The sequence below is a fragment of the Molossus molossus genome, unplaced genomic scaffold (genome assembly GCF_014108415.1).
Source record: "Molossus molossus isolate mMolMol1 unplaced genomic scaffold, mMolMol1.p scaffold_m16_p_18, whole genome shotgun sequence".
Classification (NCBI taxonomy): Eukaryota; Metazoa; Chordata; class Mammalia; order Chiroptera; family Molossidae; genus Molossus; species Molossus molossus.
This window is the reverse complement of record NW_023425353.1, coordinates 11,324,639-11,338,859: the sequence shown is the minus strand read 5'-3', so window position 1 is coordinate 11,338,859 and position 14,221 is coordinate 11,324,639. Positions and strand designations below refer to the sequence as shown.

Below are 14,221 nucleotides of genomic sequence, written 5' to 3'. Positions count from 1 at the left end.
TTTCCGAGGAGAAGGTGGAGCGTCCCCTATGGGTACCACTGCCTTCCTTCCCTGATCATATGGTGTGGGTCACAAGATTCCCTGCTTTATTTAGGAAACTTGAAGAAGCTTCAAAGTCAATCATTTAATAGATTTAAAAAAATTGATGATCAGGGTCAACATGCACAAGGAGGGCTTTGTTCTTTTGGTGGAAATAAAATGAACTTAAGATTTCAGTCTCTGAGCTATTGTGGAACCCAGTGTTACTGGTTTGCTTTTCACTTAGTTATTTCTAAATATTCAATGTATATCTGATAACTTACAGTTTCAGAGAATCAAGCCCTCCCCAGTTTCACCCTCCTAATATGCCCTCAGCCCCCGATCCTTACCTAAAATGTGTAATCTGATTTTCCAACAGAACTCGGAGTCTCTCCTTGATTTCTTCGAAACGCTCCTTTTCTTCAACAGTCACAGTTCCAATCCCATCAGGCCTGAAGGGAGACATGTCATGAAGTGACGGCAAACTCATATGCTGACACCATCAAATCAAATCTCTAGCAGGAGGAAACTGTCCATTTTAGAAGAACAACGGCAATGATAGATGTAACCTTAGGAGAAGTCCTGCTTTTCAGGCTGGTTACTAAAGGGGGTGGGTTTTTTTTGGGGGGGTTATCATTTGAAGACATTTGCAAAATTGTCGCTCCTTTATTGTGAAATGATAAAATGTACAAAGTAGTGGCTTTTGGGTCTTTTCTTAAAAGTTTCAGCTACTTGCCAACATTTTTAAAATTAGGGAAGTTTTATAATACAGTTCTCTTGAAAATCTGAAACAACTGGCATTAATTGGTGAGTACAACTAACAGCTTCTTTCTTTCTGAGCTGGGGTAGGCACTCACCTGGTCATACCTCTAATTTGCATTACTTGTCTCTTATAGACGATTAGATTCATGTACACAAACACCTTTGAAAACTAGGTGCTTTATGATTATCTGCCTTTACTAATATTAATTGTTCTTAAGTGACTCAATATCTAGCTTAAATTATAGACGTTCGGATTAATTTGAGCTCATGTATTAATTGAAGAACAAACTACAAGACATTGATAAAAGAAATGGAAGAAAACAATACATACAAATGGAAAAATATCTCATGCTCATGGTCTGAAAGAATTAATATTGTTAAAATGTTCTTATTATCCAAAGCCATTTAGGGATGAAATGTAATCCCTATAAAATTGCAATGGCATTTTTTACAGAAAATAAAACAAACAAACAAAAAATCTTAAAATTTGTATGGAACTACAAAAGACCTAACTAGTCAAAGCAACCCTGAGAAAGAACAAAGTTGAAGGCATCACAAGTCCTGATTTCAAACTTTATTACAAAGCTATAATAATCAAAACAGTATGGTACTGGCATAAAAAACAAACACACAGAGCAATGAAACAGAATGGAGAACCCAGAAACAAACCCTCACAAATATGGTCAACTAATATTTGACAAAGAAGCCAAGAATGCTCAATGGGGAAAGGATAGTCTTTTCAATAAATGGTGTTGGAACAATTGAATATTCACCTGCAAAAGAATGAAATTGGACTCTTATCTTACACCACCCACATCACTGAACTTGAAGTGGATTAAAGACTTAAATGTAAGACATGAAACTGTAAAAATCCTAGAAGAAAACAGAGGAGAAAGTTCTTTGACGCTGGTCTTGGCAATGCAATATTTTGGGATCTGACACCACAAGCAACAAAAGCCAAAAATAGACAGGAGGAACTGTATCAAATGAAAAAGTTTCTGTACAGAAAAATAAAAAGGCAACCAATAGAATGAAAAAATACTTGTAAACCATCTATCTGAAAAGGAGTTAATATCCAAAATATATATATAAAAAAAACCCATAAAACTCTATAGCAAATAAAAAAAAATCCAATTTGATTAGATATTGGACAGAGAACTTGAATAGTTGTTTTTCCAAAGGAGACATACAAACGACTAAAGTACATAAAAAGATGCTCAACATCATTAACTATCAGGGACATACAATGCAAAATCACAACCAGATATCATCTAGCACTTGCTAGAATGGCTATTAATAAAAAGTGAAGTATAAAAGTGTTGGTGAGACTATGGAGAAAGGGAACGCTTGTGCACTGTTGGTGGGAATGTCATTTGGTGCAGCCACTACAGGAAACAGTGTAGAGGATCCTCAAAACATTAAAAACAGAGCGACATATGATCCAGCAATCCCACTTCCGGGTATATATCTGAAGGAAAGGAGCTTACTATCCTGAAAATATATCTGCACCCCCATGTTCATTGTAGCATTATTTACAACAGCCAAGACATGGAAACAATCTAAGTGTCTATCGACAGATCATACATATATATATATATATATATTTGACATATAAAACAAAGGATATATATAACAACAGATAAAGGAAATGTAAGATATATACGTGATGAAATACTCAGATGAGAGACTCTGCCTTTTGCAACAATATGAATGGATCATGAGGGAATTATGCTAAGTGAAATGTCAGACAGAAAAAGACAAATATTGTATGTTCTCACTTACATAAGGAATCTGTAAAAATCTAACTCATAGAAATAGAGTGTAGAATGGCAGTTGCCAGGGCCTGAGGGGTGGGGAAATGGCAGGTGTTGACCTAAAGGTACAAACTTGTAGCTTACAGTGATCAAGTTCTGGGGAGCTCGAGCACAGCATGAATACTCTAATGAATTATACTCTAATGAATTATACTGCATTTTATACTTTAAAGTTGTTAAAAGAGTAGGTACACAAAACAGTGGTAATTATGTAAGGGGATGTCGGTGCTAACAAATTTTATTGTGATAATCATTTCACAATAGATACATTTTTAAATCATAACATTGTATACCTTAAATCTACATTTGTCCATGTTATTTGTCTATATCTCAATAAAGCTTTAAAAAAAAAGGACAAACCACATATGATGTTTTCAATCTTAGCAAACTATTGCTCAATTCAATACAAAGGATCCTAGCACAAATAAATAAATTGCAGTTTCATCACAGTATTCCCATGTTTCTAAAACACTATTAGGTCCACACACATTTTCCCTATTTGATTTGGACCATTTAAGCTGGAAATACAAAGGGAGGCTGCATATTTATAGCCCAAATTTATCTGTGCCAAATTAGAGGGAGGATAATCTGACCCATGCAAAGACTTCAGCTTCCCAGATCCGTAGTGACTTGTTTTGACTACTGACTGAGCCAGTTTGCAGATTGGTGCGTCACCATGAAACTTCTATTGGAACATTCTTCAGTTTGCAAATGCAAGTCATCTTGAGACCAAACAAATGGTCTTATTTATAGGCCTTCTCAAGGATCCAGCATAAGTTGGGAAAATCCTGTATACTAGACCAGTCTGACTACACCAAAAACTTGGCAAATGATAGCAATGTACCTCCTGTTAGGGGTTACTTGGTCAGCTTCCCTTCTTTTAAAATACCAAAAATGCCCCACTTGAAAAAATGAGAAAAATTTCCCTCCCCCACTTTATAAAAAAACACAGCTAAATGGCACAATCCTGTCATGGTCCTTTTTTTTTTTATACTCCCCTGAACTTCAAGGAAGAAAAAAAAGGCAAAATGGTAAATGTCAGGTAAGCTGTTGGGATCTATAAATGTGCACTTATTTTCAAATTTTCTGGAGAAATTGCAAATGTCAATTAACAAAATTTATTTTAAAATTTTTAACATGAAATGTTTACAAATCTGTAGTTAAGTCTCCGAATGAATTCATTGGCCCCCACAAAATACATGTGATATTTTTGGTGGTAAAGTCTCATGTTTTGGTTAAAATCTACAACCTCCTTTACCTGTAGCTTTTGGAAATTTGTTTTCACAAAATTCAGCTTCCTAACACACTGGACACACGTTGACACAGTTGGCGTGTGGGTGTGCACGCTCGATTTCGGGAAAAAGGAACCATTTTTAAGCATTTTGTTTCCTAACATGGAATTAACCCAGAGAAAAAAATGTTATTAAATATAATTTACAAGTCACAGAGGGTTTAGGCACGAAAACTCTTTCACACGGCAGCCCAGGAATGTCTGCTGCCATTATTAAGAGAGAAACTTCTCGAAGAAAAAGCATTCATTCTGTAGCTAACAAGTCTCCTACCTCAACTGGGCAATTAGAAGGGACCTTTTAGGTTTGTGTTTGAGATGAAAAAGCTCAATATTTAGTGGCTGCCTGGCCTTCTCAGTTAATTCTCACTACAAAGGATATTCTTATACATTTGTAGTTATTGATGGTAGCACCTGGCCTCTTCCCCTTCCCTGACAACCTCTGCTTTTTGGACACTGTTAATCTCAGCATTCAAAGAAAGTAAGCAACCAAAATGTATTGCTGTAATCTTTTCTTAAATTTGCTTCTTAATTGCCTATGTCAGTGTGAACAGTTTTGTTTTAAAATAAATTAAACTAACTCTACATCTGTAAACCACGTGCTGCAGAGTTCATAAAACACACACAGACACCAAACAAAACCCCAAGCCCAGGTGATTAAAACAATCAGGGTTTTGAATGCAAATGTGTTTGCAATTGCCACATTGGCTATGAAATGGTAATGGTAATGGGATGTTATTTTACAAAATGAGGAAGAGACATGCAGGAATAATATAATTTGTTAAATGAAGATCACAGGTTGTAACTGTGTCAGTTAAAAAGCAAAAACATCCTTTTTAATTTCACATAATTATTTTTGAAATTTCTATCAAACATTAACTTGGTTTTAGTGGACCCTTAGTTTTCCTATGTTAACTGTACAGGTTTAGGAAGATTCCTACAGAGCTACTAACTGAAAACTCCTGGTTCAGTGTTTTGGGGAGCACTTCTCACAGAAGCCCTCAGAATTACCTGGAGGGCTTGGCCATGGCCCCGTTGTGGACCCCGCCCCAGAGTCCCCACTCTGCCACCTGGGGGTCTGAGCATCTGCATCTCCAGCGGGTTCTCTGAGCTACTGGTTGGGAACCCGCACTGGAGAACCTGGGCCCCAGAGCAAGAAAATACTCTTGGCTGACTTCCTGTAGCCAGAAGGGTATACATGATCCAGGGTTCCCAATTTCCCTTGGATGGAGGTGAATTTAAAATCAGAGATCATCTCCGCATACATGTCTACTTGGAAAGGTGACTTCCGAAAGTGGCACTTGCGCATTTCCAAGGTCGTCCCTGCTGTACTGGTTGAGAGTGACAGAACTCACCAGAGTCTCTCGGAAGCCATGCTCTGGCAGTTGTTTTTTTTTTTTGGAAACATTTGGAGCTGATCCTATAATTGTCTTGAAACTGGTTCTGTACCTTGTTCCTTTCTCAATACTTTTAACACTTAAGGGGTCACACAGATGGGAGGGGAGGGGAGACGGAGCTGGATTTTGAACTCTCAGCTAGTAAGTCCCAGGCCAAGGTGTGTCTTTACTCAGAACACACACTTGTTCTTGAACAAATGCTTGAACACCCCGGTCCTGTCCTGACTAGTGCATTTTCTGTCTTTCTGTTTTTTGGCTTACTGTTCATTGCCACCTCCTAAAAGCACCCGAGTTTCCTCTGGAGGAATGACCTTGGCGACGCTGAGTTCCCTCGGGGGAAGGGTACATCGAGGTGTCTATACTCCTGCTGTGGGTGCTGAAGGCCTTCCTGCAGGCCGGTTGGTTCTTTTCATGTCACTGTACACTGTCCTCTGACCTAAACTCAGCCGACAGAATGGGCAGAATAGAAGAAACAGCTGGAATTTGCTCGTCCAGCAGCTGTGCCCGATCAGATGTCCTCCAAGGTCAGTAGTTCTGGAGCTGTGGCTGTACATTTTAGAGCCACGCGAGGCCTTTGAGAGGCCCCGTCCTCAGGCTCCGATTCGAGCTGTCTGCAGGGGGACTAGGCATCGTCGTGGCTGGAGCTCCCCGCAATCTTCTAATGCGCGGTTGTGGGTTGAGGACCGGAGATTCGGTCTGTTTCCCGCTTTCCTGTAGCTGCCTGGATTCCAGCTTCCCCCTCCCAGCATCACCCCAATAGACTCCTCTTTGCTTAGATGATCCAGAGTTGGTGTTGTTACTTACACTGACCTGAGTAAGTTCATCAAGCACACATTCCCCTCCTTTCCCAGGCTCCCAACTTGGTAGAAGCATTGATGACCTTGAACCCAGGTTTAGAATCACACACCCCAAGGAAACGTGGTCCCTGGTCTCTGGCTCCACCTAACTGCACACTGGCTAACAATCACTCCTCCTCTATCATGATCCCGCACACCTGAGACAATAGGCAGGCCAAGCGCAGCCAGTTTTGGAGCCCAGTGGCAGACGGGAGCTGTCCCCCACCTGCAGGCCATCGCTGCAGCCAGAGTGGGTCTCTCCGGCCACTGGAGACTGTATCGCATCTGACACAGCCGGCATCTCCAGAATCCACCTTTCAACTTTTCGGCAAACCGTTTTCTCACTACCCTTCACAAAGCTGACATTTTCGGCAGCGCGATGGGAAAGATGTCACGTCGGCTGCTCTTCAAGCCCTGTCACCGTGGTCAGCACCGGTTCTGTCGTCTCCGCTCTCCTCACAGGCTCCCGTCTTGAGCCATGTCACAAACAATAATATATCCAGAGTCGCTTTCTTTTCCTTTTCTGTCAGATGGAAACTACCACAACCCAGCTGCCCATCCTTTAAGTTACTAGTTACGCAAGATTTCTCCTTTTCCCCAAATGCTTCTCAGCTAGAGCTTATTAATTAATGTCTATTATAGGATTAATCGAACGTGATTAGGTACTAGGCTTTTAATGTCAGACATTTTATTTTGATATTTGAGATTACGTATAAAGAACCTAGTGAGAGAATGGAGCTGCAGTATGTCTGGTGAAAGTGACTTTATCTCCTTGGGGTCAGTACACTGTCCCTGCACACCCAGGTGAGCACATGTTCCCAGCGTTTAATTATCCTGCTAGCGTAGTTCTCCACATGATGTTGAAAGCTGGGCCACCGAACTCTCGTTTGCAAGGTCATATATCTTTCCAAGAAGGCAGGCTACTAAATTAATTCAAAGCTTACAGCGGCTGACGTGCTCTGATATTGCACCAAGTGCAGAGTCCAGGTGTAAAAAAAGGTATAGATTCAACAGAAGAGGAGAAAATGTCTGGTCCACCTCTCTACACACAGCCAGCTTTAAGCTCCAATCACTACCAACAAGGGGTAAAACTCCAGCTGAAGTGGGAATATACTTTCTCTCCAAATGCAAATGTCCACATATGCCGGTGCAAGCACTGTAAACATGATATATTCTCTCTCTCCAAATGGATGCATGCCTGAAGACTTCATTATGGATCCATGAAAATGTCCTTAAACAAGCATGATAACAACCCTACTTGCTACGAAATTGTTCCAGCCCAGAGACACGAGAGCGTCAAGGGCCAGGGTGGGACAGAATCTCATACTGATGCGCCTTGCTTCTTCAATAGAACATTCAGGCCAAGTACACTCTCTTAACCTTTTCCTTTTCTTTTAATTAACTTCTGGAATTCTTTACCCTTGCAACTTTTAGAACGATATTTGAATTTATTCCTAGAAAATAATATTTTACTTTGTCTCTTTCGAGTGGTTAATAATTACAAATTCAAAATAGCACCAAGACATTATCGTTTCAAAAGGAGACATCCCTGCTTGCTCGTCTGGATGGCTTCTATAATCTCTAGGTTAATTATAAATGGTAATTAGGACTCTCAGATCCCTTGGTCACTGCTTCATTAGGAAAGCCCAGCCTTACCCTTTCCTTCTCCTCTCCCTCCAGCCCTTTCTAATTATGCTCTGCTGCCCTGGGGCTCAGACACGCTGCTAAAACAAATACATCAAAGTGTTTGTATCACAAAGGGTAAGATATAAAGCAACAACAAGCAGTTCCTACAACATACACGTGTGCATTAAAGCTTCCCGGGGGTGGCAGTCTGAAAGAGAGACCTGGAGGTGGCAAAACCTCTATCGGTGAGGTCTTTTCTGACTTGTTTATTGTTTCCCTAAACATGTAGCTATAACCCAACAATATCAGAAAGTGTCTATTACAAGGATGGGAGTGATTGAGAAGTTTTTCCCTACTCAACAGTGTCAAAGAATATGGATGCTATTAACACAAGGACGTTATTCAAAGTGGTCTGGCTACGTCCAGGTACTGAGTGAAGCAAGAACCCAACAGATGATTAGAAAAATGGTGTAAAATGTATGCGTTGCAGGGAAGCTTACATTTCTTTTCCCGGAGAAGGACCAATTTCCAAAATTGGTACTATATAGTTTTCTCATTGAGGATTAAAGGAAGAGATGAATTTCTATATTTCTAGACACATAAAGATATTTCAGCTTTAAGTTCCACCTGAACACCTGATGTGTAGACCTCTAAATGGTCAGACGAGTAATAGGTGTGGCTTTCTGGTATCACACCCGCCCTGAGAAGGGCATGGAACCTACACGTAGGTTTTTTCAATAGAGAATAGAAAGACCACAGGAAGAGGACACAGTGTGGCAAGTTTAGAACGGAGATGCTTATTGCTTGAATGTTTGTCGTGGGCTAGAAGGATGGCACTGATGGGCCAGGTAACTCAGGGCATTTTATAAGACTTCGGGTCCGCGGTGGACCCTCTGCTGTTCTCCTGGAGCAAATTTCCTTCAGGAAGAGAGTCACATTAGAAGCCAGAATGCAAGTTCTGAAGCAAATTTCTCCCTGGGATGCACACTTTATTTGGAATGTGTTTGGACTTCTCTCTCTCACCCCTGTACTTCCTATTAGGTGAAGCTGGTTCCTTAGACGTAGAGGACAGGACTCAGCAGTACGCAAGGCGAACACCTGCTCAGAGCTAGAAGGCCAATCAGCTTCGTGCTCCAGCCCGCGTGTGCAATGATGTCTGCGTCAGTGTGTGACACGAGGCCAAGAATGTCAGGGTCACTGTCACCCCCATCCACACCCGCCTGCTACTAAAGTGCTGTATTCAGAAGTCAGTGAAATAGAGCTCTCCCTGCCACAGTCTTTTCTCTCCCTCTCTTTTGGGGGAGAGTTAAAAAGCCCGGATGTAATGTCGTAATAGATGTTCGTGTGTGTGCCAGAGGGAGGGGGGAAGGTGAGACTGGAGTAACAGGAAAAATAAAGATATGCAAAAACCACTCATTTACTCCAGGTGGTTATTCACAAAAGTGAAATAAAAGAAACCATTACGTGACATGGATTGGGAGTGAGGGACCAACACTGGAGGCAAGAACTCCGTCAATTGCTGTGGTTCAGGAAAGAGTAGATAAGACCTGAGCTCGGGCATTGGCATTGATGAGACGGAGGAGGGCATGGACTTGAGAGAGACTAGAGGGTGTTGACGGGGCATAATAACTGAGTCCCTGTGATGTGCCGAGAGAGAAGGAGGAGGGACCACTCCTGAGGTTCTGTCGTGGGCAACTGGGTAAATGGAACCCCTTGCTCAAGACTTGGGGACCCCAGTGGAATAATGGGAGAAAAGTGAGTTCTATCCAATTGTTCCGTTGCTCAGACCTCGCCCGCAGGGATCACTTGGTCTCTGCACACAAGCAGCACCTTGTCTCCTAATCCATCTCCCAGAAGAATCCTTGGACACGTTTTCAGAGATTTTTAGGACTCCTGTCCTCTTACATCTGCTTGCAGACTCATTAATCTACGCAGCTTACTTTGGAATGGGGCGGTTGGCATTACGGATTTGTTAATTGCTGATACAATGTACTTTCTACGCAGGCCATATGTGAAGAGCAGCACTGGCATTCAAGAAATGTTAAATAATAATGTAAATGAGAAAAATTTCCCATCCCAATAATAAAGGGATCCAAGGAACATTGACGCAAGTTGCAATCATTGGAGCCGTTTGATTGCCTTGTCGCTGTGGGACAGTGACCAAAGTGATGCTAATCTAAATGTCAGCTAGAAAGAATACTGAAAATATTATGGTGAAAATTAAGTACTGCAACCTTAGGAGCTGATTTGAAAATTGGAGGATGCAGCGATTGACATCTGTGGATTTTATGATCGCCAAGTGCAACCAGCTGAACAGACATTTGCCTTATCCTTCTCGGAGAAAATGGGTTCAGTTTTAACGAGCTGACCCAGACTAATGTTCCCTCAATCAGTGGTTCTCAAATGTTGCTATCTGTAGGAATCACATGATATTTAAAAACCTGATGTTTAGACCATATCCCAGATTAATCAAATCAGAACCTCTGCAGGCAGGGCTAATGTGTCAGCATCTTTTAGGCTCCCCAAGTCACTCAATGTGCAGCCACGTTTGACAAGCAAGGCCTTAAATCAGTGGGCTCTGAAGACCAAATGCCTTAGAGCCACCTGGGAGGAACTGATGAAGAGTGCAGGTGCCTAGCTCTATCCAAGACTTGCTAAAGCAAATTCTTTTAGGGTGGGGCCTAGTATTCGCCATGTGATTTATATGCGGACTAGAGTGTGAGAATCACTGCAAGAGTTGAAAAATCAGTGGTGGCAACTGTTATGCCTTTAGACACAGAAAAAGTTTGTGCAAAGAAATAAAAGATACAAATAAAAAGGAGACATTTCAGCCCGCCCCCTGGGCATTTGCGTTGCAAGGCTTTGTTTGTAGGGGGCTGTCCTGTTCCTTGTGGATATTTAGAAACATCCCTGACCTTTACCTGTTCCGTGACCATAGCACTGTCCTTCTCCAGTGTGACAATCAAAACTGTCTCCAGACATTGCCAATGTCCCTGGGGGAAAGATCACCCCTAGTTAAGAGCCACCATTCTAAAAGAGGCTAAACATGTGGATGGTTTTATATCTTCCAGTGAATGAAATAATGGAGAGCAAACATCTTCCTGATTGACTGGACATGTCTCCCTTGCATTATGTGTTCGCGATTCACAACAGGCATAGTTTTTCACAGAGATGTGACAGCTTCCAGAGAAGGCGGGAGAAACTCGGGCATCGGCCCCTGAGCTCTGCCTCCGCCTTTGGGGCTGCTGAGTTATTAATGGGTAAAACGTTAATAATTAGGTCAAAGGCGATTTATTATCTAATCCGAAGCTGGTTGTGAGAAGACAATAGAAATAGACTCTATTGTTTCATTAAATCTAGTTAAAGGGCCATGTGTGACCATGAACCATGAATTCCTTCTTAATCTGGGTCAAAGAATAGACAACACCTCTGCATGCAGTGTTCATCCTGGAGAAAGTGGTGTGGGAGATGATCCTGTCAACACCGAAAGCTGTTGATGGTGTTCCAAAGAGATGTTCTCGGAAGTGCTCTCACACTTTAGGTACGCCCCGGCTTTCTCCACCCGGCCAGCGTGATCAGGAGGGCCACACTGATTTTGGATATTTTTAAAACAAAAATGGAAATCTCTTTAATGAATTCATATGACTACTATCTATCTCACCTGAAATGTTAAAACTCATACAAAACGGCTGAACTTGGCACCTCACACTGCACACAAGTGCTGCAGGTCAGGCAGCGGGGCAGAGAGGCACAGGGCAAGCTCCCCGTCAGAACAGCCATGACAGCATTGGGCTCACTCGCGTATTTGCTACAGTGTAAGTGACCAAACTGATCTGAGCTGCAGGCTTCTCGTCTGTTAGATGAAGGTAATAAGAATACGTACAGGGATGTAATAAGGATAAAATAAAGTAATACATGTAAACAGCACTGCACATAGTGCCTGGCACGTAGGGAGTGCTTATGCAATGGCAACAATTGTCCTTATTTTAATTAAACTTTATTTATGAAATCTGACAAGGTCCTGCTTCATTTGCTATTATAACCCATAGAATATGATGTTAGAGGTTGACAAGGTATTACCAGTGCTTTGATTCTGTATGCTCACTTTTCAGATGAGAAAACTGAGGTGCAGAAAGGAGATGCAATAATCCATATTTACACAGAACTGGCTCTAATACTCAGATCTTCAGACTCTACGTGCAGTGCTGATATATGCAAAGAGAAAGTTTTGGGCTCAGAACATCTAGGTTTGCCACGTCAGTGAGCAGACATTCAGTTTAATCATCTGAAAAATGGATGTAAAAATAGATGAGTTGAAAATGTGATAGCAAGTGAGACAGACTACAGGAAAGTATGTTGTAAACTGCAGAATGCTACACAAGTGATACTTAATATTATGATTTATCCTTCATTAAAAAGTGCAGGTGAACATGGACCCTGGGACACACATAAGCCTCTCAAAGTACCATTGAAGATCCGTTTGGGTAATTTTTCATGGCACAGGGACTAGGTCAGGCTCCATCAAGTGTGACCATTCACTCTGTTCTGTTTCAGTACCTAGCACTCCAAAAGCAGCACCTTGGACAGCAGCCAGAGTCTTCAGGCACCTGCATCGTTCTCAAGGCTCTTTCTTACTGCTGCAAGCTACTGTTTGTTGCCTTGCATTCCGACCCTCTCAGGGAAGCACAGACAGAAACTCCACTTCACCTCCATCCTTACATACTGCAAGTTCAGAAGATGGGTGTCCACATGGAGTCAGGGCTTACTTAGACCTTCACTATTAGACCTGTATACACTGATTGACAGCCTGCTATGCTCTAGGAAGTGATAGCTGGCATTGACATTCTGTCTGCCTACAAATAAACTGCACATCTTCCAGGACTTAGAAATATTCCAGTGGATAAACTCATACTGGAGCATAAAGCATACCTGCTTGAGAACTCTGTGCGGCTTGGCACTGTCCACCAGGGTCACAATATCAGTTTCAAAACCGCAACAAAGAAATTTGAAGATTTCAGTGTTCATTTAGGGTGAGGGTAGGGAAGGCGAAGAAGGACACGTGGGTAACACAGGAAATAACTCTAAATCTAATTTATAAGGAAAAAAAGCCACCAATTTGCCATTTTATCAATTCACAAAGAGAGTATCTTTAAAGGTCATAGGAAACAGGAGAGGATAAACATAATTATAGAACTTAAAAGTGCCTTCATGGTGTGCTTATTATATAAGTGATTCTACTAAGAGTCAATTAATTTAGTGATAGGTTTTATTTTGTGACTTTATTATAAATTATTATTTGAAGATTGATTTCTTTCATGAGATAAGTGTGGAACTGAGAGGGGTTTGCTGAAAACGACAGAGCTGCTATAAATGTATAGACCCATTTTATGCCAACACATTTTATTTGCTCTTGAAACATAATTTCAAAATTATAAAGCATGGGTTGCTTATTATGAATGACTTGGTAAGGTACCAGGCCCCTAACTAGATGCCACTAAAAAAGCAATCTGACTCATGATTCTGTTTATATATTGCTCAATTAGTTTCTTAAAATAAGAACATGTTTAGGAGTCACTAAACACCTGACTCAAATTCAGCCCTAATACATGGCATTTTTACCCACTGCCAGCATTATTTTAAAGTGCACTTTTGAAAACCTTCCGGGAACAGAGATATCAGGAATACAAAAAGCTTGCTGTTCGTTCAGGCAGAGGTTGTGGCATGGATGGGGGAGGGTGTAGGGGATGGTCACAGACATTGCACATCACAAGCCAAGACACATGTAACTTCTTACCTTTTGGGCTCTGGATTTGCCTGAGTTTTGAAATCTTTTCTTCTTTTACATTCCTTTTTTGTATCTTTTTTAGCCTCTGGTTCAGATGGGGAGGGAGTTTTGCTCCCTTCAGGGTCTGTACTTGGTGGCAGCCCACTAAGGTACACATGCATTTGCTGACTTTGGAGAGGGGCGGTGCATGGGGCATGCACAGAGTGTGGCCAGCCACAGGAGATCAAGAGCACACACACATGCACAAACAAAAGAAACAAAAAGAAGGATGCATCAAACAGCAAGAGCAAATGAATTCAAACTAAAATAATAAGGGGGAAAAAAGATGCGAACTTGCATAAGGAAAATCAGAACTGAAAAGAAAATAAGAAATCCAAAACTGTTTCCATGACAAGATGTATAAACCTAACTGTGAATCAAGTGGCAGTCTTACAATATGAAATCCAGACAATGTGTATCATAATTCATGATGATGTTTACCAGGGAGTTTACAAAAACACTTCATTATTTTATAACACTTTCTTATTCAGTAACATATGTAGAATACAGTGTGACAACCCAGAGAATATAATGCAACTTCTCTCTCTCTCTTTAAAGAATTCAGTCCAAGAGGCTGTAACAGATAGTCATCAAAGTGTACATATTTATAAAAAGCAGAATTATGCACAGATACTTTCTCAGGTATCAGAGTTTTC

General features: G+C 41.2%; 1 protein-coding gene across 17 annotated transcripts in view; it reads right to left on the bottom strand.

Annotated features, from left to right (window-relative positions):
• The window catches only part of CADPS (calcium dependent secretion activator), a 479,176-nt gene that overhangs the window by 121,836 nt on the left and 343,119 nt on the right, over nucleotides 1-14,221 (bottom strand). For 9 of the 17 annotated variants that reach the window (XM_036266617.1, XM_036266619.1, XM_036266622.1 and 6 more), the window contains one exon: nucleotides 369-470. In XM_036266617.1, the coding sequence (XP_036122510.1) occupies nucleotides 369-470 (102 nt within the window). Of the gene's footprint in view, nucleotides 1-368; nucleotides 471-13,535; nucleotides 13,695-14,221 lie in introns of all 17 variants that reach the window. The other 8 variants (XM_036266610.1, XM_036266613.1, XM_036266614.1 and 5 more) reach the window with 1 other exon arrangement.